The 25,684-nt window shown below is 37.8% G+C and overlaps 3 protein-coding genes across 6 annotated transcripts; 1 reads left to right on the top strand and 2 right to left on the bottom strand.

Moving 5' to 3' along the window:
* Positions 1-74: 74 nt before the first annotated feature.
* LOC141906835 (uncharacterized) lies at positions 75-7,043 on the bottom strand. 3 transcript variants are annotated; one of them, XM_074796260.1, is made up of 26 exons: positions 6,984-7,043; positions 6,624-6,680; positions 6,154-6,471; positions 5,436-5,605; positions 5,126-5,261; positions 4,361-4,684; positions 3,888-4,175; positions 3,693-3,806; positions 3,359-3,403; positions 3,105-3,170; positions 2,950-3,021; positions 2,681-2,740; positions 2,552-2,596; positions 2,402-2,431; positions 2,247-2,282; positions 2,129-2,146; positions 1,954-2,013; positions 1,710-1,760; positions 1,552-1,590; positions 1,408-1,443; positions 1,280-1,309; positions 1,156-1,200; positions 726-782; positions 598-648; positions 446-504; positions 75-185 (listed from the first exon to the last, which is right to left on the bottom strand). In XM_074796260.1, exons 1-25 carry the CDS (start codon positions 7,003-7,005, stop codon positions 446-448), a joined length of 2,229 nt encoding a protein of 742 aa, XP_074652361.1. In that variant the 5' UTR covers positions 7,006-7,043; the 3' UTR covers positions 75-185. The 3 variants fall into 3 exon arrangements, with proteins under 3 accessions (XP_074652361.1, XP_074652362.1, XP_074652363.1); XM_074796261.1 differs by having other exon boundaries at positions 4,361-4,678; XM_074796262.1 differs by lacking the exons at positions 5,126-5,261; positions 5,436-5,605.
* A 4,278-nt stretch (positions 7,044-11,321) lies between these two features.
* On the top strand, positions 11,322-17,047 carry LOC141907173 (transforming growth factor beta regulator 1-like). Of its 2 annotated transcripts, none has more exons than XM_074796746.1 (14): positions 11,322-11,442; positions 12,808-12,905; positions 13,142-13,279; positions 13,360-13,396; positions 13,622-13,687; positions 13,941-14,114; positions 14,300-14,370; positions 14,448-14,578; positions 14,993-15,073; positions 15,166-15,320; positions 15,631-15,777; positions 15,866-15,963; positions 16,140-16,372; positions 16,642-17,047. In XM_074796746.1, the coding sequence occupies exons 2-14, from the start codon at positions 12,820-12,822 to the stop codon at positions 16,731-16,733; spliced, it is 1,509 nt and encodes a 502-aa protein (XP_074652847.1). In that variant the 5' UTR covers positions 11,322-11,442; positions 12,808-12,819; the 3' UTR covers positions 16,734-17,047. The 2 variants fall into 2 exon arrangements, with proteins under 2 accessions (XP_074652847.1, XP_074652848.1); XM_074796747.1 differs by lacking the exon at positions 11,322-11,442 and adding an exon at positions 11,448-11,551.
* A 1,225-nt stretch (positions 17,048-18,272) lies between these two features.
* On the bottom strand, positions 18,273-25,653 carry LOC141906809 (mitochondrial import receptor subunit TOM70-like). Its single transcript, XM_074796200.1, has 12 exons — positions 25,456-25,653; positions 22,907-23,083; positions 22,298-22,424; positions 21,645-21,754; positions 20,981-21,153; positions 20,322-20,526; positions 20,007-20,141; positions 19,765-19,870; positions 19,573-19,691; positions 19,201-19,298; positions 18,934-19,056; positions 18,273-18,799 (listed from the first exon to the last, which is right to left on the bottom strand). The coding sequence occupies exons 1-12, from the start codon at positions 25,612-25,614 to the stop codon at positions 18,643-18,645; spliced, it is 1,689 nt and encodes a 562-aa protein (XP_074652301.1). The 5' UTR covers positions 25,615-25,653; the 3' UTR covers positions 18,273-18,642.
* Positions 25,654-25,684: the final 31 nt, after the last annotated feature.

Raw genomic sequence — 25,684 nt, 5'->3', positions numbered from 1 at the left:
GAACCACCAAGCATAAATCCATCCGAGTGAAAAAACTTACCACCAATGATTCGGTAACTAGGGTACTTAACTAGAGTTACAAAATTACATTTATTTTCATTACTGAGATTGTAGTTATTAACATGCATATATTTTGATTCTTTTTTAACTTTACATGGCTTGAAAAACATGACGTTCATTTGAAGCTGAAAAAAGAAAATACTTCAATTAGTAGGGTAGATTTTGATCTAAAAATGAAGGGACAGATTTCGACAGGAGCACAACGAAAGACATGAAAAGGGCATACTATTTACAAGGGCAATATCCACGCCATTCGGTCAGGAAAATTCTAAGAAAACCTGCCCGAAAAAAGGCACGGGACAATTTCGATGGTGGCAGGCACGTGCTTCTTGTGCTCCCATCTGAATCTGCTCTAGGATCATGTGCTGTTTGGAACTATATTTACCTATACTCGATAGACACTGTTCACGCTTGACACTAATAAATGTTGTCGGATGAGATCATCTGAAAAAAGCGCATAATATCATAGTCATTTCAGTGTACCTACAGAGAGTGGACTTAATATCAAAGTAAAAATTGTCGTGAATCCTTCGTTACCTAAGGCCCAGTGCAGTATTTCGTCTTGTAGGTTCAAACCGATCCTATTCGCTGCATAAATGAAGGCAAATTTAATAGAATACATTTCGAAAGTATAACGAATATCATTCCAATCAATCAATTTTTACCGTGGTTGAGAACAATTTGTCCATCTTCGCTTTCTTCGGTTAAATCGTCCAATAAATCTTAATAAAAAAAGTGTACATTAAAACTTCGGGGAGCGAATTGGTAAACATGAGCGTCCCGGTTTCTTTTTCCAGGGGAGGGGCCGAATTCCCTTAAAAATGGCTATTTCCACTATAAAGATTGTACCACACTTTGCCGATAAGGCTTTTTACTAATGAAAAAGAATGGCTGCTAGATTTTGGTGTACGAAGTTTGGAGTAGCCGGCGTAATTTATGAGGTAAAAAACTATTTTTCATTATTCCAAAAGAGAGGGGCGTTCGCATCCTCGAACCTTTTTGCAAAATAAACTTAACTTAACCTTCCCCCTCGGGGATGCCTATGGTAGTTAGTGAAAAGATTCAACCAATGCCACAGTTTTTAGTTGTTCATACCTATATCGGCTCGTCCATTTCCTTGGATTTTACGAATGCGATCGTCTGGAAATAAATTATGAGTTATTATCCTAGTGCAATTAGCACACATATTATGCAAAGAGGATCCGTATCATGTACGTACCTATAATTTCTCGCATTCCATCGACGGAGGCTGAAAAAGCATTAACACGCATAATGATATCAGGTTGTCCTGTTGAAAACTTTACACGTAGCATCGCTTTTGTGTTTCACAATGAAATTCTGACTTACCTTGGTCAAATATGATTTTCTCTCTTAAAAGACTGTCTAAAAAAATTCAAGATATAGAAATAAAAATATACTTCTTTTCAGGGGCCCATTTCAGTTCAGACAGACATATGCTATGAGTGGGAATAGATGATTATGCGCGCGTACCTATCTGTATCCTGCTGACGATGAAACTATGTGAAGGAACTACAAAAAGTAAAACTTTTCATCACAATTTTGACAATAGAATGGCATTTTTGAATGCGTTTTTAGAATAAAAATTGATCTTATCGTTTTTTATTTACATTTTCAGGAAACCTACTTACCTTGTTTCGACAGTTCTGATATTCGAGAATCCAAGATAACAGTTATCAACTCTGTAAGATGGATACTGCATGGTTAGCTAACTATCATACATAACACTTAATCACTACTATAACATTATCAAATTCAATGCAGTGCGCTCGTATCTATTTAGATTTTTCTGTTTAGCTTAAGCAAATGAGAAATGGGAGGCGTTTTTTATCTATAACCACTGTCTCTTTTGAGTAGGGACCTGTAGCTACTTACCTTTGAATTTTTCGATTTGATTCTCAAAGATAGTTGCACAACTAGTTTTCATGTATTTACCTGTCAAGTACATAAATCAAAAATAATTTATGCATCAATATCAATGCTCTAACGATCACTCAAGCTTTTGATACATTTTTCAACCGAACGTTTTCTCATTTTTCTGATAACTTACGTGTTACTGTATCAGTAGCTGAAACAAAATATGATCTTGAAATTACTTTTATGGAACTATACACAAAAGTATTTTAAAACTTCTAATGATAACAAATAAGAATTTGAATTACACGAACCTCTATAGCATATAACCCTTTTTCGGAATAAATCAACTGAAACACAGAAAAGAAAAATTAACAATTTTTTTTCTATACGATCGTGCGTGGGATTTCTGGACGAAAACAGAGCCAATTAGACGGACGAAATATTCCTAAATAAAATTGAAGCTCACCCTCATTTCTATTGCACAAAGCGTCGATTTCTGAAAGTCGTACGGAAGAACAAGTAATCGTTACGGATGGAAATATCAATAAAAGGTAAAGGGATCCTAAAAATTGATTCAAGGGCCTGTCTGTGTACATATATTTAATGTCAGAATCACCTTCAGTTTCTTGAGTTAGTAACTGATCCATTGTTTTTAATACATCTATAAAAGAAAATGACAAAAATATCCTCTTTGTTGTTGTTATAATTATGCTTAAAATGAGAAATAAACAAATGCTAAATTTACCCGGTGACTTTTTGTTGGCTGTAGCGGAATATTCCATTAATGTTCGCTCAATCAATCTTACTTAAAACAGAAGATTTTCATGAATAGGTATTATACATGTATATATCATTTAAAATGTATGCGAAATGAGAACTTCAATCGAAAAGCAAAATCATTAAGTCTGTCTTTTCTGCCAGAAAGTAACACTTAAAGTCTATGTTGCATAGATTAACATACCGGTACATAGATTTTAAAAGAAGGCCTCATAAATGTTGGCGTACAATATTTACCAGCATTATCAATGCAGACCACTCTATTCCATTCGATCCAATTTCCTTCCCATCTTAAAAGCGTCAATATCTCTGTAATGAGAATCGTTTAAGAAAATACCGTTCTTGAAATAGGCATTTGGGAAAGCACGAGAAAGACATTGTAACGCGCGCACCTGTTTTCTCGTCGTCAGTAATGTTCCTTTGATTCAAACTTCTTTCCAACTTTTCTCGCAAAAATGCTACAAATTGAGAGAAATGTTGATACCTTTCCATCATCGGTATCGCTAATCTAATGATTACTTCCATTTATTCATTCCTATTCTAGATATCTTTTTATAGATAACAACAACAGCTTTGACCTGAATAATCAATAATGATTATGTTAATGATAATTTATTTTCTTAATCATACCGGATTATTTCCTCACCTTTATCGCGCGTAAGATATGGTTCTGTCAACGTTACAGCAGGTTCTATAATGAAAAATTTATTGAATTACGAGCCTGCTGTAACTGTTTTATTAACCCGAAAAAAATTAATGTATGCTTTCTTTTCAAATCACAACCCGTTTGTCATAGTCTGATAATTCACTGAATGGTTTATTTTTCAAGGAATGAACCAGAAGTTTCCGTGATTAATGTAAGATTGTATTGTAACACTATTGATATATACGACACATTAAAGCCAGTTTTGTCTACTACGTCTATGTATAATGAGAAAAAAGTATTGCATATCTTTATCATTTCACGCATTGATATTTACCTTCTTTTCGCTTGCAACGCCTTCTGATCCCGATCAAAACACCGGCGACCAGTACTCCAGTTAGAATAGTCCCCGAAACCGCTGTCACTAGAACCTTCACCATACCGAACGAGCCTGGTAAAATACGTAATATTTTAGAAATAGAAAAAAAGTCGACCTTAATTATTTTCATTTATATCTCTTTTCGGTGAATACCTGGATTTGCTATTGTGACGACGGCCGTTTTCTGGATGTTGTTTTCGTTCACTCCAGTGCAGACGTAATTACCGTAATCGTCTGCTTCATGTATCGGCACCGTTATTAACCACACTCCATCGTCAGGCTGGATCCGACGTCCGGCATACGCGGTTTCCTTGTTCTCCTGTGAACAGCTAACTGCCGTAGCGCTCGGGTTCGATACCACGTTTAGCACGATTGTAGCACTACTATTCACAGGTGGCTCGATGTTAGACGACGAAATGTTGAGCTCAAGCGACGGACCATCTGAAAAAATGAACTAACGATGTATGACCCCGATATGCGAAGCGATAAAACCATATTCAAATAATAAACAGTAATTGAAATTCAAAATAATCTCACAATTGGTGAACCATTTTTTATCTTTCCAGGCCAGATGATACCATAAAGAAAATTCCAAAGATATTCTGAAGTCCACATTTTGCACTTACGATGAACGATAAAATGTGCTTTTTTGAATAGACTTCGATTTTCTCCGATGACACATTTTACGTAAGATCCGTCATCACTGGGCGTCGCACGTACTAAATATTCACTTTTCAGACGGAAACCATAATCCCCTGTTCTTCTGGGAACGAAAGACGTTCGGGCGCGGCGAGTAACGTCAACGCTTTCGTCCCCTTGGAATTTTTGTCGGAACCAGTATATAGTTGAGGGCGGGTTTGCTTCTCCAGCGACACACATGAGATTCTCCTTGTCTCCTTCATTGATGGTGTGTGTATACATTCCGGTGGCTATAATATCTCGAGCTGGAACTAGAATGTCAACGGCAAGAATATAGGATTATGGTGGCTGATTCGGGCCATAACGTAAAATTCCGGGTATGCAAATGAAGGCGCCAGAACACCAGTACGACAAAAAACGTCAAATTTTCTCTGAATGTCCGAATCAGCCACCATATAGGATCGCTAACCATGCAGTGAAACAAAAACCAAAACGTCAAAACTAACAAGAACGATGAAGATAAATATGAGTCCTTCTTCATATGATTTAAGAGTGGACCTCTTTAAATAACCTTTAATCATGGTATTTTAGCATTGCTATTATCAGTATAATGAATTACTCATTTCTATCATCATCAAATAGCATTTGATCATTTAATTTTATCGTTGCATTTCTATTTGATATTTCTTCCCCGAAGTGATACGAAAGTGTGTAAGGTACGAGTGAGTAATCTTAGCCGGCCGAATTCTTACATGTGACATTGATCGACGTCGCAGCGAATAGGTGATGTATACGTTGTCCGTTGTAATTCAGACGACATTCGATGGTTTGGTTGTTCTCGTTGTCGTTCGCTTCGAATTCTATAGAGTTCGTAAATATCAAACCGTCCTGTAACAATCGTTGCATTGTTATTCATTGCGATATGGTGTCATTATTTTGATGAAAATTCGCAAGAAATCAAAAGTATTGTTGGATGTCGCTTACTTAAACGAATTTCGATATAACACGCATCTTTGAATTTTTCATTTCCGGTATATTTTTCCAGTATGCGCATATTCGTACCTTAGTCTTATTTCCTGGATATTTTTGAATTGCAAATTCTGCCATTTTGTGTCTAGTTCTAAACCAATCAACGTCAACTACTGCATCGACAAGACTATTCGTCACCAAACAAGTGCATCGTACATGATTGTATTTACTTCCAGTGCATGGTGAAGGCGAAATTCTGATGGCTTCAATTGAAAGATTTTTTTGAAACATTATACGTTTCTAGGAATAGGGAACAACTTTCTTGCTATTTTAGATGACATGGTAGTATTTTCTCGTCCCAATAGATTGGGGTCGGTAATAATAGAATCAGCCAATGGTGGGATTTAGATGAGAATCAGCAGACTTTGGGGACATATGTCTATCCATATTTAGAGATCAAAGGTTGTGCGCAATTACTGCAACCCGACCCAATTCATGTTGTGAAAAAGCAGCACGAACGAAAACAAAATTGTCCTACTTTATATTGTCAACACATCCACCCACGGTGCTGATATAGTAATACTTCCTTTAAAGAATCGCCGAAAGGTGAAAGAAGCCGAAAGGAAAGAGGGTCCTAAGAGTCCTCGATTGAATGGACAAGGATTAATTGTACAACAGCACATCAGCATCGAGGCGGCCATTCGAGCAAGTTCATGTTTTTCCAGCCGAAACCGGCCAAGTCTAGTTGGCCAGTGGGCACCAAGCGCGAAGACAATGGCAACCAAAGGTGAAAGAATACCGCTTGACTTACATTTGATGACATCAGCCACTAAAGTTGAGCTGAACACTTGGCTTTCACCTGTTCTCATCCGACATTGATATTTTGCTGCTGGTATCAGTTTTCCGATTTTCAGTTCTACTCTTTTGTTAAGAACAACTTCCGGAACAACGCTGTTATCGATTTCGATCCTATCTCTCAAGAGAGAATATCTCACTGGCCCCTTGCTCACAAAAGCAGGGGATGTATGGTTACACGTGACCTTAACGTCGTCGTCTTCTTCCAGGGCCACGATATAAGGCTGACCATCAATCTTATATTTTGACGCAATTTCGACTCGACTGTTGGAACCTTTAAATGACAAACTTCAAATGAAATCTGATTGTAGATTGTATCAGGATACGTATACGAATCTTCAATTTAACAGAAAATCTTCTCATTGATCTCTTGCAATGTTACTTGCAGATTGAGATACATCATCTCATGAGTTAACGGATTATTACCTTGGTTCTGTGTAGGTCGCCCATTGATATAGACGATGCAGCATGACGTGACTATCTCTATGGAAATTAATGAAAAAGTCTTTTGTCAAAACAATTATCTGATACTGACATGTTTTTGATTGCAATCATCAAATAAAACATTTATAACATTGTTACGTCGGATTGAGAAATAGTAGGCCTAGCATATGTGTATGACAATGTACCACGATACTTTGAAAAAAGTGTCAGTCACCCTTTAATATTGTTAGTTGTAGGGAATTCGTTATTGCGTTACGTGGAAAATGATGCAAGATGTCATTATATATACATATTATATATACATTATTTTACATATTATATGAAATATTTCATCGTACTTACTCATACAAAATACCCAGTTCATCGTAGAGCATTTCGAGTTGCGGACCACATTGTATCGGCAAAACATACACACTATATTCGTATGGCATGTGAGTCATACATAATTACAAAATTGGTTGTTTTGTGTGTTATTATGCAATGAATTTTATATATTACTAGATATTCACACATACCTAGTTGTGTTTCTGCATTTTCTTAGTGGTATTGAGTTTTTTTTACAATTAGTATTCTAGTAAATTCGACATAATGATGTTGATACTTATTACACAATGCTTCGAATATGGCAATCACAGGTTTGAAAGGTTTGTAAGATCGCCAGGGACGTTCACTTTTCTGGTAACACATATAGACAAGAAAATATAGAAATAGAGTTAACTCGAGTTAGCCAATTTCAAGAAGTCTTCCATGGTCACTTTATGGTCAACTGGGCTGAATCTCGAGGTATTTATATCGTTTTCTGCGATGCAATTCTTTTGCGGAAGAGCTGTGCACCACATGTTATTCTTCTGCTACAGACTATAACAGGGCCCCCATCTATTTTTGCGTTCACTAATATTTCTAGAAATTATTGCTGAAGATGTATGATCGATTCTTTCCTTATTTCATTTTCGTATAATTATCGGTCGGTTACAATCCATGATACTGTTGCATACAATTCATTCACTGGAACTATCGAACTTTCATTATCCCAAACACGAATCTATATCAGCGTTTGTTAAGGAACAAAAGAGTGAATGTAGAAACTGCTGAGCTACACCGTAGATTCTAGAAAAAAATCGGTCTAAAGATTACGCTCCGACCTATAGGAGCTCATAGTCCATTAGGTTTGACATTTGATGCATGGCCATAACAAAGAAATCTGAGCCGAAATGAAATTCATGATATGGACTTGTGTCGTAATTGTTATTTCTGCGAAAGCCATTTCCATCGCTGAGCCAGCAATCGCAGGTAATGATTGTACTGAGATCAAGAGTTCTGACGACGAATTACATTTCTTTTACGCATTAGTGTCATCATTTGCAGGTTACACAATCGTCTGTTCGACATTTAGACGAATCACGAATTATAAGCGCTTTCCGTGCGTTCTATTCTTCGAGATATTCGTCTTGTATTCTTCCAATCGTACGATTACATTTTTCCTGGCGAGACTGCTCTATTCCGCCGGTAATACATCGGTGCGAAGTTGTTGCTGCTTATTGTTAACTTTCACTTAAGTGTCAATCGCGACATTAATCTCCTGTTTGTACAATCCGAGGGGATTGTTCGTAGATTGTTTCGTTCTAAGTGCATGTTTTTCACAAGTATGTGCTTGTTCTGCTAATTTGTAAAACGCTTATAATTTTCAGATGGGGACGCGTCGTTCAATTTTACTGCAACTGCGCTTACTTGTCCGTGGTTAACATGCAGAGATCGTTGTGGAAGTGCAGGCGGATCTGTATGTTCGTGTAGCGAATTGTGCGTGGTGATGGGTACATGTTGTTTGGACTACTACATGCTTTGCAGAAACGAGAGCTCCACTACGCCCATAGTGTCATCCGAGTTACACCACTATGCGGATTTCACTTCCTGTACATTCTTCAATATACCATACTTCGAAAGCAGAAATAGATATTACTACTGGTCAGTTGTGAAATGTCCCCAGCAAACTACCACCAAAGAGACTAAAGCATGTGAAAGCCCTACACCGATTCATGCGGATTCCAAGTTGACAGATTTGCTTAGTTTTACCCCCGTTGTTTACGGCGACATTCTCTTTCGTAATATCTATTGCCTTCGGTGTCATTTTCAAAACGTCAGTTATTACAGAATTCGTCAAGTTCGTTTGGATTTTGTGCCACCGTCGTTTGGTAGTTCTCACTGGAATGGCGGTGACCAGAGAAGTGTGTTTGAGAGTTTGAAGAGACACCGCGTCGAACTAGATTTCACCGATTCGGCAGTTTCCTGTTTCAGGAGGGGGATGAAAGATCAGATTATGACTTGTCCGTCACAGGAACACCGTAACGACCATCCCTGTTACAAATACGCTGAACCAATAAAAGTTGAAGATTACGACATCGTGTTCCGCAATGTACATTGTGCCTTGTGCAACGGTTTCAATGCAAGCAATGACGTACGCTGCCTAGGTAGGTTAAGAAGTGGTCCTCCCTCAAGTGTTTTCGGTGCCAATCCGCAGTTATCTGTATTATTTGATCTGTCTAGACCCGGCATTGCTGAAATGGATCTTGTTGATCCGAAAACGATGAGAAAGCTCCAGTCGATTCCAACGTGCGAAGCTGAAAACACGTTGTACAACACTATTTCAAAAAGATGCATCGATTCCGACGAATTCCACGCCGAATTTCCTCCATACAACGCAACGAGAGTTTTATTCGCAAATTTCGAGGTGTTTTACAAATGTACGAAGCGAGTAAGTACGTCTATTGCCGGTGTGATAGATGAGGTTATTTCACGTTTCAAGTTAAACACGACATGGAAGATGAACACCTTACCGAATAGTGAAATTGGCAACGCAGGTTTCCATTATTCGGTAGAATTTCCCGATTTGAATATCGTTACGTACGAAAGTTTAAAGAACATCGCTAATCATATTCTAAGCAGTCTCGGAGTTGGGAAATCGCGGATATATGCCTGTCGGTCTATCGAAAAGTACAAACTTCGAATCAGAAATTTCAGAACCGACAACTTGATGACGGATTGTGATGAAAACAATCTACGCGAATACGGAGACGAAGCATTTGACCTGACAGTCCAAAATGGTGTAGAATACGTATCACTCCTCGGAAGTGATAACTCGACATTAAGGCAATGGACACCGGTAAGAAGTGAGCTGGGAATTTATCATCGAAATTATCGGGATGAAAATCGGACCAGAAACTACATTGTCGTTTGTGAGAAAGAGGTTTGCCGGCGTCGACAAGTTTATAGCAGAGATCATCTAAACGAAACGGAAGATGGTATTCTTCTTATCAAAACACCTACGGGGTTGGAACTCGAGCTTAGCAAAGATCAAATACAGATCAGTGGTAATTTGGTGGTTGTCTGAATGGATGAGTTCTACCGACGAAACTACGATCTTGCGACTGAGATTGAGACTAAACTAACGATAATCACTTGCTCGTTGTCGTTGTTTGGTTTAATATTCGTTCTTTTTACTTATTCATTATTCAGAACGCTGCGTACGATACCCGGTAAAACATTGATGAACATGTGTGCTTCTTTATTCATCGTTATGCTGTTATTCAATGCCGTGATTTTCCAACCATCGTTACTCTCTCGTCCACTGCTGTGTTCGATAGTCGGCATGATCGTGCATTATCTGTGGCTCGTTGTGTTCTTCTGGACAAACGTCATCAGCTACGATACCTTTAGAACTTTCAGGGGTTCTGCGGCAATCAGAGATAATTTTCAAAAGGCTCGTTGTTTCAGACGCTATTGTGCTTATGCTTACCTACTGCCGGCAGTTCTACTGGCTATATGTGGCTCGCTAACGTTCTGGGTAGAAAACTCCGGCTTCAAATACGCCGACAAACAAGTGTGTTGGATCTCAAACCCTGACCAACTCGTCTACACTTTTCTCATACCCATCGCAGTTATTTGTTTCTTTAATTTAGCGTTTTTCGGATTCACAATGCGAGCAATACGAGATGCTAAAAAGGTGGCAAAAGTTGTAAAATCGAAACGGAAGAAAACAAACAGCTCCTATATCATTATTATGAAATTATCTTTGATAATGGGACTGACGTGGTATCTCGGTTTTCTTGCTAGCTACGGAAGTACCCCTGTTCTGAAAATAATCTACACGTTTTTTAATGGTTCCCAAGGGTTTCTCATTTTCATCTGTTTTGTTTTGAGACCTCGAGTATTCCGTTTATTCAACCGCCGTTTAGCCGGTCTACCGGAAGAATCGTCCAGCACTTCATCTCGAGTCACAATGTCAAGCGAATAACAACTCGCCATCTCTAAAGGAGAAAACAGCCCATCACAATGAAACAAGTAACGTCACAGAATCTTAAGCAAATCTATCTACATAAATTAATAAATAAATAGTTATAAATCCATAAAACTAATAGTACAATCGCCCCGCGGATCGACACTATTCTATGCACATAAAACAATCACAAACTGATTTAAAAATATTACGATATCAATACATCAAAGCCTAGAAACAAACGAAACAGTGTCGAACCTGCTGTGCGAGCCAACTATGTTACATTGCAAAATTTTCTTTTCTTAAATCCCGCAGGCTCGAAGCGGGTGCTTCCGTATCGCGTAAGTAAATCAAACCCTGGCATGCGAGGGCGCACTGTAATTTCAAGGTCGTTGAGCTAAATCGGTTAAAAAGAAACATCAACTTAAATTTTTATTAGTTGATCTGCATAGATCTGATTAATGAAAGAGCCACTTAATATACCGAAAAAGTAAAAGTCAATTAAAATTACATACTCGAAACTAAGAGAAGGTGTGTATGTGTGTAGAGGCCTGGTGGGTATGACTGATGTTTTAGGTCAACTCCCTGCAGCTGCTGCTGGCTCGTGGCTGGTTTATCAGTAGTTAGTTACCTGTTGGTGGTAAGCTTTTTATAATTGGATGGGCTTATACCAAGGTGGTATATATGTGGTTTGGGAAAATATCCGATCGTGAAACTAAACCACTGTCAGGTTACTGACTAGTTTATCAGTGGCATAGTTAGAACTTAGGTACCTAATCATTGGTGGTAAGCTTTTTATAATCGGATGGGCTTATACCAAGGACAAGGTGGTATATATGTGGTTTGTGAAAATACCCGATCGTGACACTAAACCACAGACAGGTTACTGACTACAGTGCAGATAGCTCGCCCTTCTGTCTTATCTCTAAATATCTATCACTATCGATATATTGATGCTATGCCAAATACAATTATGTGATGCTATGCCAAATACAAAATGCCAGCGTGCCAATCTTGTAGGAGTTAACCCTGTTTTTTAACCTGTTTGTCCCAGTGGGCCATAAAAATTCATTTTTATCTGTCTGGCCGTCTCTGTCCGTACGTAGGTGTATACGGAATGGAGTCATTCTAGGAAGTTTTGAAGACATTTCAATAGATTGCCTTGGTTTGGTTTATACATTTATCTACCCTAGACACATCTGCCTAGGTCAGAATCGATGGCCATTGTTGTTAATAGCACCTTTTCATATTTTTGAAGTTTTCAAGGGAAATTTTGAAGATTGATTTTCTAGATGTTATAGCTTAGTATTCCACCCTAGGGCCAATCATCACAAATTAAATTGATTCAATCAGACATATGATGGCCATCCTGTAACCTTTTTGTGCCCGTTTTGGCCTGAATTCCACAACCTGTAACATCCTAATGCTACGCATTTTCATTGAAATTCTCGGTGGTTGTACTTAAAGGGGGCATCTTTAACATAGAGGATCGCTAGAAAATTATGTAGGAATTATGTATTTGGCAGACATCCAAGTCTCATCAGAGTCCTCATGCGTGGATGTGAAAAAGGTTTTTTTTAAGGAAAATGTCAACAGGTTTAAGTTTGTTGTCCTGACATTTGATAATTGTTAGCACTATCATATAACGACACATCTTCTTATATAGAATTGGGGTTACCCACAAGTTTATGTTTTCCCCACCAGAGGGAGTTAAATATTGAATCATATGATCGTGCTGAGTTTCAAACTCATTGATAACTGTATTTGTTCACCAGGGGCGTTGAAAATTGAAATTATCAGATTGTCAAGCTTTTCATCGATTGGGCATGATGTCTTAGTTATTAGTTGGCATAGTTCATTCACCACTGATCTTATTGATTTTGTAATATTTTTAAGATCGTGTCTCAGATGTTTTCCCCTGCTGCTGATGAAGATAAAGCAAAGGCTCTATCCTCTGCCTCGACTGGCACTGGGTCAGCAGGAACCCTGACAGGGTAAGTAGCTACCTATTTGCGTGTAGCCTAGCCGAGATATTCTTTATGACCTAGTAAATGTTTTAGATACAAAATCCACCGCTGCTCTTCATCTAGGATTCTCTGGATTTCTAAATGTCTGCTGGTCATGAAGATGTCATTCTGTAATGACCAACTAAGAATTCCTCACTCCAGCTGTTTCCACTATAGAAAGTAAATAGAACTACAACTGGACCAAAAAAATGTTTTATTTTCAGTTCGGGAAACCGATTTACAATAATCGCATTAAGCCCGTTGCTGGAAGCCGCTTACAAGATTTTGGAAGAGGCGAACAAGCCTCTGCATGTTCAAGAGATAAAATGCAAAATGTTGGAAACGACAACCCTTGATGTTCAGTAAGTATTACTGTACGAGTACTGTTTGATCATGGACTATAAATGATCATTACTAATTCTCATTCGTTAATTTCGTTTAGAACAATCAGCCAATTAGATAAAGCTATCACAAGAGATGTAAGTAGGCCTTATCACGAGGAGTTAATTATGATACTCTGTTTATGGGGCCCTTGAATTTCTAGACACTGGTATGTTATCAGATATTCATTCACTTATGATTACCTTGTACTCAAGTCACTTTTAGTGAATCAAGGCCCATAAATCATTGCTTTGATAAGTATACTTTATCAAACCGCACAGAATGTACTGTCTATACTGAAAATTTTGAATTTCCATGGACAGATTCAAGTTGGGGCTAAACGTTTTAAGCAAGAAGAAGGAAATCCTGGTGTTTTTATGCTGGTGCAGGTCAGTCTTACACACTGATAATATAATTCAATAAACATGTTATGTACTTGAAAATGTAGAATGTCTGGTGTCAATAGATACGATTATATGCAGAGGACACTGCTCAAGTCATATTTAGCCAAACTCTCGGATCCGATGATGGAGTCAGAAAATGTTTCAATAAATATCTGAGTTCCTCGGATTCAACCTGCATGAGTGGAGTCTGTTATCTTGCATATATACATAAAGTCTTGAATATGTCTCTATATTATAGACAACATCCGATGATACTGTTAAGCCTAAAGTAACTGGTGTTTCCCCGAACAGCGACTTCTATTCTATAGCTGCGCGTCATCAGCAACAAGCGGTCAAACTACATCAGATGAAGCAGGAGAAGATCTACAGAAAATACAAACGTCTTCGAAAGCAGATCAAACAAATGGTGTTTGTAAGTTTTTTGCCTCTTCTTTAGAATTTGTAACCTATACTGTATAATGCGCTAAGCATAATAACGATTAGATTTGTTTCTGTTTCTGATTAGAGGGATATGGTTATGAATGGAGAGAGCTTTTAAATCCCTTGCTGTCATTTGATTTTAACAAACATTTGAATTATTTATTTTTACTACCATAGTTAAATTCTGCACTTTGTGATGAAGTTAGTGGCAAGGAAGAAAAACTTGACAGATTACGCAATGAGCGAAGGTAAGTGTATCAAAGGCTTGGGCCGGTATGTTAGACTGGTTTTTGATATCAGGGACATAATGTCTTATTGTTTATAGGTTTTTACTGAGGCGAGTTCTGCAACACGAAGCCGCTGCGAGTCGTGTTACTCCCGAAAAACCAACTGCTGTAACTCCTCATGCAGCGATGTTGAAGAAATTTGTTGCTTCATTGACAGCAGGAAAAACTGGTATAATCATTATAATCGAGAAGTCTGTCTTTCTTGAATTGACTTCAGTCCTTCTTTGAGAAAACTTGTCACAATATACAAAAACTTAGATAATACATGTTCACCAGCACTTTACCACCAGGGGCAGGAAAACCCTGTTAGCCTAACCGTGGCTAGTGGCTCATCCATGGTTAGGCTAACGAGCTTGAAATAAAAGGCCACACAAAGACAATGGTTAGCTAACAGCGTTTTCCTGCGCCCATTTATGCTTAGCCACAGTGTACTAACCACGGTTAGCACAAACAGGGTTTTCCTGCGCCCGCCCCTGAGAGATGTGACTGCATTGGTGGTGACTTAAGTTACCTTAAGTTCCTTAACAACAAACAACAACACCGGCACATCACTCTGGTCATTGTTGTAAGTTTTTATTTCCAGAGAGTGTTAAAGATAAAGTTGTCAAGAAAAGGCCCTCATTAGCGACGACAGCTACTCGTAAAATTGCCAAGCATCTTTTAGGTACCGTACTGGAAGCTGTTTTTGGTGTGATTCAATTTAGGATCCGAATGACATTTTATTCATCGATTCACATTCGCCCTCGTTATTTGTAGCTGAAAATATGAAAGCGAAAGCTCGTAGGACTAGCAGCAAAACTGTCTCCTCTGTGATGAAGAAAAATCAAGTGCAGCCAATTCCATTAGATCTGTCTGGACGTCCAATATTCCCGATATTATTGGGAGGATTAACCGTTCATAGTTTAGGAGAGGTGAGTTCCATTATACAGCGGACTCTTCCCAAGTTGGACCCGATTAACTCGCATAACCGTTCAACTCTGATGTTTTTTGGGACACATGAAGTACATAACATCCAACTCGGACTTGACTCTTTCAAGTTAGACAGATTTTACGGTCCTGAAAGATTGTATATGCGGGAAGCAACTCTACTGACTGTTTTATTTCTTTAGAATTCCATACGTTTTGCTAATTTACATGATTTGAATAGAGAGTCACTCATTGGATAATTGCAATTGATTAGTATTCACTCTACTTCATGATTGTTCTCCATATAATACACAGGTTGTGTCTGATCGTAGTAATTTTCACACGCAAGACTACATTTTTCCGGTAGGATTTTGTAGCACGAGAGAATATTCCAGCACGACTCGACTTAACAAAAAGTGCCTTTACACATGTAAAATATCAGACGCAGGGAGCTCTCCTAAGGTTAGTAGTTAAACCTATGTAACAAAAACCAAATGAAGGAATGTACCCTAAATTAAACAGTAATTATTTTGACTGAATATCTTTTTAGTTTGAAATCTCTTCTGATGATAATCCACTTCAAATGATAACTGGGTCTTCAGCGTTTGAGTGCCATAAGAGATTATTAGAAAGTGTGAACAAGTTAATGTAGGTCTTGATGTTTGTTCTTCCAAGTCTAATCTATTCATTATTTGCAATAATAATCTAGACCGAGTTGTAGCTATATAATCTCAAATCGTAAATCTTTGAGTGATCAGATTGGTTATGAGACTTATGGCTGTGACTAGGCTTTTGAGTTTTTTTAACGCGAACGATAATTTCAGAGGAAGTAACATACTTGTGCCGACGAAAGGAAAAGGTGCTGAATTTTTTGGTTTCTCGCAGCCGACTATACAAAATTTGATCCAAAGTTCACTGGGAGCGCGAAAATGTTCCAACTACAAGTGGGTGAAATATGAAGTGTGCCGATTAGAACCGGGTGAAGTGGCTTCTGTCAGTGAGAATGACATCGGTTTAAGCTTTGAAGCGCTTCAGTCTCATCCTGCTTATCAACAAGGTACGTACGTACCCATGAAAAATCCTACACGATAGTGAAAAGTTCTGAATTAGAGTTTCGTTTAACCAACTGTTATTTCACGTGCTCAATGTCAATGTTCAATGAATTGCTTGAAATCACAATATCCTTGATGTAGGAATGAAACGTTAACTCCCACAGTAGGAATTGAACTAAAAAGTTTATTGAAAATGGAAATTTCGGAAGGGTACCACGACCCTTCTTCATTCTAAAATAATGATTGTATATTTTAATGTTTAATGTAATTTCAGGTGTTGCTGCTTCAATGTCAGCATTTTCTGATGGTAATTTGAGAAGTTTGCTGGTGAACCCTACACTGCAGCAGTCAGGAGACACCATTTAGGGAGTTTGATATGTCTTTTAGTGAATTTAACATTCCCATTGTGAACTAGTTCAAACAGACGTGTACATTCATTCCTTCTGCTACAAGGACTGGTTAAGTCCTTTTCACTACCACCATGTTGACAACGTAACTGTCCAATAAAGTAGAATTTTCACTAGAAACCATATGTTGGGGATGTGATGTAAAGTTTCGAGTTTAAATAAATATCCATTTATAATGATTTGACTGTATGGTATGTATTTTGTACAAAATGTAAATGTCTCACCGGGTAAAATTCTTTATTACAAATAATAATGCATTTATTAACTTGTATACGTACATGCACAATATTGTATTTTTGTTAACAGTTGTATATTAACTCAATAAAGGTTGTATATTATTATTATATGTACATACATACATTTTTCATCTTATATTTGAATCTTGTTAGTTTTTTGAGGAAGCAACTCATTGGTGTCAAGATTCATTTGGCTGGATCTCACTTCTGGAATGTATTTAGGGGGTGGTCTCAAGGGTCAGGACCCCTGCCTTCGTGCTGAGGTGGCATTTTTGTCAAGACAAAACCTACAAATTTGACACTTTGCATCTTTTAGGTTCTGTTTCTCAATACCAAGGGCAAGACCAGCTAGTGGCCATTGGCATTGGCTGCTTTATCTGGGAAAAGCTCTTATTTTCTTCTGGACCCAATTTTCATCTCCATATCGTGGGTGTATATCTGTAGGGCCCTTTTCAATTGTGCTCTTCTGTAATTTACATTCCATTCATCATGAAATTTCTGCCAGCGTAGAGATTGGAAGAATTGGCAGAATTTTCCAAAAGTGGCAAATGAAAGGACATAATTCTCTGCTGGAAGAAAAGGCTCAAGATTGGTCAGAATAGATCTTTTGGAAAAAAATGTTTGAAGCAGCTTTATGAATCAATTGCAGCTAAAGGAAGAAATTTCTTCAAATGTTATTAATAATATAATAATGTATTTTACATATTAAATTTACAGATATACCGCCGTACATGTTACGTTTACACAATTTCTATAAACTCTGGCAAATGAAATTACAAAAACATTCAAAGATATGTCAGTAAAAAATTGCTACTGGTGCTTATATTTCAGATAAAATAAAACTTAAACATCACAGGCCAGGGAGAGGGGTGTGTAATGATAAAGCCAATAATTAGGTGGTAGCAGTAGCTACTCGAGTAGACATTGCTTGATTTGGATCAATTGGACTGATGAAATCCTGTGTGAGGAAATCATATTTGTGTAATTAATAGATACTGTAAACATGGATTAAACTGATCTGGATTTAGTGGGTTTGACTGTAGACTCTCAAGTTGGCCATTGTATCTAAACGAGGGGTCCGAGACACCATGCCCACTTGGGAAATGGTCTGAACTGGTCAATAATCTGACAATTTCCATATTCAATGCCCCCTGATGAACATAGGATTAATGAAATAGATCTTGGATAGTTCCCATGGTTAATTCAAATTAAGTTATGAAGTTTAAGCTTTGGATACAGTTATGTGTACAGAACTAACCCAATTTAATTATTATCTTAGAAAAACGTCTGCATACAATTCCAAGGAGTCTAGTTGACAAACATTGCATATTCATATTTTGTTATTCATTTCAAATTGTGTATCAGCCAATTAAGTATCCAGCAGTTAGATGAATCCAACTGTGTCATTATAGGCTGGGTTCCTTCAACTCAGTAGTAAAACATTACACAAATTCAAGCACATTCTTATGATTTGGCTTTTAATTTGATGACATAAGTCTTTCACACATGATGGTTCTTCATGAGACACAAGAAATTAGTAAGCAACTCTAATCCATGGCTCATCCACATAACAATATTCATAATATGTGATACAAGGTTCTAAGCACACTAAGAATTATCGTTTTATGTTTTTCACATTGAGCCAGGCATTTGTAATCCTAAATCATGAGCGGCTTTGCTTTGAGCTTGAGCAGCAGCTAACAGGGAGTATAGATGAGCCATATCCTGTTCGGTTTTAGCCAAGTTAATCGCTTTGTTAAACAGTTCATGGGCTCGGTCCAAGCAGCCTCTGCAAAAAAGGTATAATAGAAGTTTAACTCAGGTATGCAGTTTTGTCCACATAAAGATACCAGGACTTGGTCAAGGAACAATCAGGTGAAGGCGGAAATGAAATGTATCGGCATGATTCATGAATTTACGTACCTCTGTACTTCTATGGTTCCTAAAGTTTCGTAGGCTAATTCACAAAGATCATCCAATTCAATCGCCTTCTTGAGTAACTTCATGGCTTCATCGACATCTTGTTTCCACTGCAGCTGGAGAAGTCTGTAAAAGATAAGTACAGAAATAGTGAGGGCTAGCTTTTTCCTGCTCATAAAAGACCTTTAACAACATTTATGTTAGTTGACAATTGCTTGAGAACTGCCATCAAGCAATTTTAACGGACGTTGACCTCATTTAAAAACTTACCCTCTATGAACGTAGATGTTAGCATTTTCTGGGTCTAATTCAATAGCTTTCTGGAAGTTTTTCTCAGACAACTCATACATTTGTTGGTCACAAAGCGCCTAAAAAGATTGCAAATTCAAAAGGTTAAAGAACAATACAAGGATCACTCATTCATATTCATATCAATTAATATCGTAAACATACATCTGATATTCATTCATCAATTTTAAAATGCAAATTTTGTTAATATTAGTCAAAAGGTTTGTTTATCATGAACTCCTGGACCCATTTCCCACAGTTGTGAGTTAGAGTAGATCATTTTCTTGAGTCAAATCTTAACACAGAACTGCCAAACTGGGGACTGTGTTGTATGGTGAAACCTTTCATATTTACCTGTCCATAGAGGGCGTAACCTTCTGTACAGTCTCGGAACTCTTCCAATGCTTCTTCGAACGATTTCAATGCAGTTTGGAATAGCATTGGATTTTTCGTCATGAATGCGTATCTGTGTTCTGTAAATAAAATGCACTCATTTTGCTTCGTAATCCAAATCGTCGAAAGACTGGTCGAAAGAGCAACACCAACCTGTATAACACTTCTGCACGCGAGCAACAGCGAAACCAGGATTCAACTCAACACACTTCTCAAAATCTCGAAGTGCTTCATCCACTCTTTCTAATAATAGATTCAACTGCAAAAAATAGCAATCGATAAGTAAAACCTCACCATACAAACGTACAATCCCAAAATGAACTCGAGTTCATGAGAAAGATTTTAAGACTACAATAGTGAGAAATTTGCAAGTACGTGCATTATTACATACATACCTGGCCACGATGATGATAGATATCTGAATTTTGGGAGTCGACTTGGACTGCTTCAGTGAAATCTGCCAAGGCCTCATCTTTAAGGTCATTTTGCATCTTTAAACTTCCGCGTTTAATATATGCATTTATTTTCACCTACATAAATAAGATTGATATTTACAAATATATCATAACTGCTATATTTCATTCGTTGCTTATAATGGAATATTCGACCTGTATACTATTGCGGCAGTTAACCTATCATCTTAACTGTGGAATAGGTTGAATCCCAAAATTTGCAATGTCTGAAATTCAAAGCTATACTAGAATACATACCTCGAGGCTGGATTCATCAGATGATATTATTTTATCAAAAGCTTCCATTGCCAGGTTGCCTTCACCCCGTAAAAGATGGAAGGTACCCTTGAACAACAATGCTTCGTGTACATTTGCTCCATTTGTATTGATTTCTTCATCGCAAAGATGAATTATATCGCTGTAATCACGCTGCACGTAAGCTTTGATTGCTTTATGGAATGGACTGAAAAGAAAGGACATTTACAAATGACAATCGTCTCCATTTCATAGAAGATCTAATTGCATTTTCTAACAGGCTCGTTGGAGTATAAGGTCACAATAGATATCAAAATGAAAATTTATCAATTTGTTCAGTTACATCCTGGTTGTTTTGCACCTTATGGGGTCCCTACAGATCAGTCATTCCAGAATTCAAGGACTTTTCACAGAGAAAATTTCAAATTTCGAGGAGTGTATGTATCAGTTTCATATCCCAATTACCGTACTCATCCTAAATCGGTACTGTCTATCTCCGTAAACTGCTAATTCAGTGACTTAGTTAGCAAATATAATCCTTAACTCTAACTAAACTCAAGGAATCAAGGAGACCTATGGACATCACAGCTATGAAGAACAAGTATTTTTCAATCATTTCTTATGACCATGTAATGCATAACGACGTGTACTTATATTTCTACCTAGAATTTCTTTCTTGATTTTCTTTTTCAGGACTCTCGTTCAAATGTTTTTCAGCGTCATTCAGTTTCAACTGGCGTTCACATTCGGCGACTTTCTCCATGACGGGATCATGCGCGAATGCGGAGAAAAACGTGCGAATGAAATGAGGCGATGGCATCGTCGGCTCTCGAACCTGTGATAATCAAAATCATTAATTAGCACATTGTGGTCAGTAGATATAGATATAAAGAAAACATAAGCAGTTAATCAACTGATATAACTCCACTGTAACTTCTTTATTCCCCACCACCAAGGGTATTCTTAAGGATCAAATTCAAGAACAGCTAGGTATCTTAGTAGCTGCTGGCCCATAGAACATTCATACTCAATTTTAGCTCTTCACCAATAGAACGTGCATACAATTTAGTAGTGATTCGATAACTACTGTACGACAAGTAGTGATGGACAAGTAGTTGGGCCCCAATCTCTAGGGCACCCGCTATGGTTAAATAAAAAAAAAAAACGCCTCTACATGTATATTGTTTTAGGCCTTGGCCCACAGATTACTGGTTCAAAGTTTCATCAGGATCCAATAAAATCACTAGGACTATTAGCAATTTAAAGTAAAAGTTCACAATGACGGAGACCCCCTTAGCCATCAGCTCTTGGTGAAATGTAACTTACCTTGAATTTTTCTTTTGCTTTAGTCTTACCAAGGGCTTTCAGCACACGATCGGCCATATAAAGACTCTGTTGATTTTGAAATCCTTCAAGAATACATACTGCAGTCACATCTGAAATAAGATAGGAATCTGTCTTAAAGCATGCAAGGAAACTTGCTTTACTAGTCAATTCATGGAATGGTCACATGGCTTCCAACAAACCTTTTCAAAAAACCCTTACAAATTATGGTTAAACAGCGAAAGTATCCACAACAATTGAGTATAACCTTACTAGCCCTGTTGCTATCAATAAAATATGAAAATTCAAGTGATTACAGATCTAATGAGCCCATGAAAAAGCCTAATACATATTATTACTACTAAGACAGGATTGGCACTGTAAACTAGTAGGCTATTACTGGTACCGGTATATAACAGTGAAGCCAGATATTTTGCAGGAACCAGAACCAAAAAAGCTTTTCGGAAAATATATTAACTTATTTTTGTAAAAACAAGCTTATGAATTTATACTTTTTGGATACCAGTTTAATATTCTTGATTTTCCATAATATAGCAGGGCAAAATGACATATTTTTGGCGAGTGTGCATCCCCTAAGATCCGCCCCGGATATTTCTCCTTATGAGCGAGCTAGAGGGAGACAAATAGGTACATACCGTTTAGTGCCATAGTAAGGTGTCCTTCATGTTCACTTGCTTTAGCTCTTCGAAATAACGCCTTTACGTATTTCTTATTGTAACACAGAGCTTTCGAGCAATCTTCGATGACTTGCGGATAATTTTTCTGAAAATAGTTCAATTTGCAATCATTTTTAGGGATTATACTGTTTATCGCCTAAATCCAAAGAGCAGAATTCAGAATGTGCTTTTCTTAAGATAAGTTCCAATGCCTATTTCAACTTGGTTTAAAAGGACAACCTGTTTTATACCGTATTGAAGGATTGCCGAAATGTTTTCTTTTGCTCAAGTCGAATCAAAGAAAAAGACATTTTTCAATACAGTGTAGAATGGATTAAAAAAAAATGTTTTAGTTCAGCTGTATCAGGCATTTACTACCAACAGAGTAATATCATAGTTTATCCCAGCACCAGTTTTTAAGTCGAATATACTTGAGTCATATTTTCCATGATGCAAAATGTTCTTTATTTACTGTAGGCCTAGTACCAAAAGTTATGGCACCTGATATCTTTTCAGGCTGAGTTGAAAAAAACATCAACATTCTTCCCAACAATAACAGAAAATCGAAGGAAAAAGTTTCCAACGAACCAATTGTTCATAAGCTGCAGCTCGATTCTGATGGAATGTACTGAGATCAGTTGGATTATTTCCAGGACACAGATCTATTGCTTGTGTATAACATTCAATCGCTTTGTCGTATTGAGCAGCCTTGAAATACTTGTTGCCTTTATTTTTCGCAGCTTGCGCCAACTCTAATGGTGTACTCTGAAATGAATGAAGACATAAATTATTTTGTTTATCATCAGGAATTTCTGTAATGCAGATGTAAAAATTATATCAGTAAGAAGTGGATAAAATCCCTTAAAATATCCTTTTGATCAGTTGAATTTTTAGAATGACAGGGACAAGACCTACAGATGCTGCCATCCAGTTAGAAGTGCACAAAAATGGACATACAGATTGTATCAGGTCGATTAAAATACGTAGATTTACGTATCTACGTAAATTTACGTATCGTACGAAATTTTACGCAGGTAAAAGCATAACCTATACCCTCTACTTTAGGCCAGTGCTACACCCTGTATAAGACGGCACATTTGATTGGCTTTCACTCCATAATATTAACCAATGGTTGAAGTTCTTTTTGAAAAAGTTTGGTATTTCTATCTTAACTGTGTTAACTGATACCTCTGTATAAAGCCCTAATTCGACCGATATTAGAGTATGCTAATGTAGTATGGGCCTTGCAGTATCAAAAGGATATTGACGCTATTGAGGCAGTCCAAAGGAGAGTGACTAGGATGGTTCCCCGATTACAGAATTTATCTTATGAACAGCGCCTAAAACAACTTCAACTTCCAACCCTGGTTTATAGAAGAATGAGGGGTGATGCAATCAACACGTATAAATATATACATGGTATATGTCCCTCCCCACCAAACTTTCTACCGTCTATGGATTGCTTTAAGGTCAGGCTTGACAGACATTGGAGTACGCACCCGAAGCTGTATACCTATAAGGATTAAACTCTGAATATATGTTACGTGCGTATATATGAAACTTTTAAAATGGTGTTATAAAAAACGCTAGAGGAAACGGATTAAAAGCGGACTACTACTGCTACTGCTACTGCTACTGCTACTGCTACTGCTACTGCTACTGCTACTGCTACTGCTACTGCTACTGCTACTGCTACTGCTACTGCTACTGCTACTGCTACTGCTACTGCTACTGCTACTGCTACTGCTACTGCTACTGCTACTGCTACTGCTACTGCTACTGCTACTGCTACTGCTACTGCTACTGCTACTGCTACTGCTACTGCTACTGCTACTGCTACTGCTACTGCTACTGCTACTGCTACTGCTACTGCTACTGCTACTGCTACTGCTACTGCTACTGCTACTGCTACTGCTACTGCTACTGCTACTGCTACTGCTACTGCTACTGCTACTGCTACTGCTACTGCTACTGCTACTGCTACTGCTACTGCTACTGCTACTGCTACTGCTACTGCTACTGCTACTGCTACTGCTACTGCTACTGCTACTGCTACTGCTACTGCTACTGCTACTGCTACTGCTACTGCTACTGCTACTGCTACTGCTACTACTACTACTACTACTACTTAATAGGGGTGACAGGTTGAAGTTAGACAGTGGTTGTATTTTACCCATCACTGCCATATTTGGAGGCTGCTGCGAAAGAGATCTAGCGGTCGGGGAACACAATTAGTGTTTAAAGTGGTGGAGGGCTAAGTTCTGCTGATTTCTACCATGGCATTTGATGATCTACCGTGGCGTTTTGTCAGCTTAAATTTTTGAAGACAAGATGGGAGTACTATGGTCACTAAATTGATGCATAGCCTGAATTACTTATTCACGAAAAAACTTCAGATTTTATAGCGAATATACAAATAAAAAACAAAACTCCAGTATAAAACAACATTTATCATATTATCTTCAAATTAATTGACTTGCCATATTTCACTTGTTTTTGTCAACCTGTGAAAAATCTTAAGAAGCAAAAAATTTCAAAATTGAGTGAAATTTATCATCAATACGACTCCTAAATGAAGATATTCTTCACCCTGTTGTCGAAAAAACCTGGTTTTCCCCGCAAAAACATAAAGCCAGCTGGTGCTGCCACCCTTATAATTTCACCATTTTTCATGCCAATCTAACGATCTTTCATGCTAGTAGGAATATATAGTCCCTGAACGTTCTTTAATTTTTTCCTTAATTTTTATCACACATGAATAACTTTAAATGCAATGGAGTTGAGATAAAACATCAAAATCAAAGAGTGTGTATAACGGTGAAAACTTGCTAACTTTCTCAGATACGTAAATCTACGTATTTTCATTGACCTGTTTATAGGAACTGAGACATGAGATGAGGCAAAATATTAAGTAGGACTTGCCTTGGGCCTATATTCATATTAAATACAAGTTTAATTCAGGAAGGACAGATCTTCTAGAAGGACCTGAAGAGGCTATCTATTTAGGCCCCTGCCCTTTTTTATGGTAAACAACGATAGGGTCGGGGGTCGGGTATCAAAGGGAATCTACTAGAAAAAGCAAATCAATCAAGTGAAAATCCCCATCCATCATTCCAAACCCGGAAGTAAAAACGAACCGGTGTATTTTCACTGGAGGTTTCCGCCTTTTTGTCGGTTTTAGAACCTTTACCAGATGAACCCAGCTCTCGTGCTTTCAGCCTTTTGTAGTACCATAGCCCAGCCAGCCCCAGGGCGACGGGGGCGCCAACGGCTAAGGCTAATTGCCAACCTTTCATACCGGTTGGTGAACCCACGTTAGACCGCGCTTGGGAAGCCATGATGATAATGTTGCGTACATTTTGAATT

This window comes from Tubulanus polymorphus, chromosome 6 (genome assembly GCF_964204645.1).
Source record: "Tubulanus polymorphus chromosome 6, tnTubPoly1.2, whole genome shotgun sequence".
NCBI classification, from domain to species: Eukaryota; Metazoa; Nemertea; class Palaeonemertea; order Tubulaniformes; family Tubulanidae; genus Tubulanus; species Tubulanus polymorphus.
Note: the sequence above shows the minus strand (reverse complement) of the source record. Positions and strands in the feature narration are given on the sequence as shown.

Bases quoted from the DNA above. Each gene is read 5' to 3' on its own strand.
- LOC141906835 (XM_074796260.1), bottom strand. From the start codon at position 7,005: ATGAACTGGGTATTTTGTATGA. The intron at 783-1,155 runs GTATGAACAACT...TTTTTTATTAAG, and splicing joins AAATGGACGAGCCGATATAG to ATTTATTGGACGATTTAACC. The intron at 649-725 runs GTAAAAATTGAT...TCATTTATGCAG, and splicing joins ACAAATTGTTCTCAACCACG to CGAATAGGATCGGTTTGAAC.
- LOC141907173 (XM_074796746.1), top strand. From the start codon at position 12,820: ATGTTTTCCCCTGCTGCTGATGAAGATAAAGCAAAGGCTCTATCCTCT. The intron at 14,371-14,447 runs GTAAGTGTATCA...TATTGTTTATAG, and splicing joins AGATTACGCAATGAGCGAAG to GTTTTTACTGAGGCGAGTTC. The intron at 16,373-16,641 runs GTACGTACGTAC...ATGTAATTTCAG, and splicing joins TCATCCTGCTTATCAACAAG to GTGTTGCTGCTTCAATGTCA.
- LOC141906809 (XM_074796200.1), bottom strand. From the start codon at position 25,614: ATGAAAGGTTGGCAATTAGCCTTAGCCGTTGGCGCCCCCGTCGCCCTG. The intron at 23,084-25,455 runs GTTCGTTTTTAC...CATTCATTTCAG, and splicing joins CCTCCAGTGAAAATACACCG to AGTACACCATTAGAGTTGGC. The intron at 18,800-18,933 runs GTACGTAAATTC...CCTTTTTTGCAG, and splicing joins GGAACCATAGAAGTACAGAG to AGGCTGCTTGGACCGAGCCC.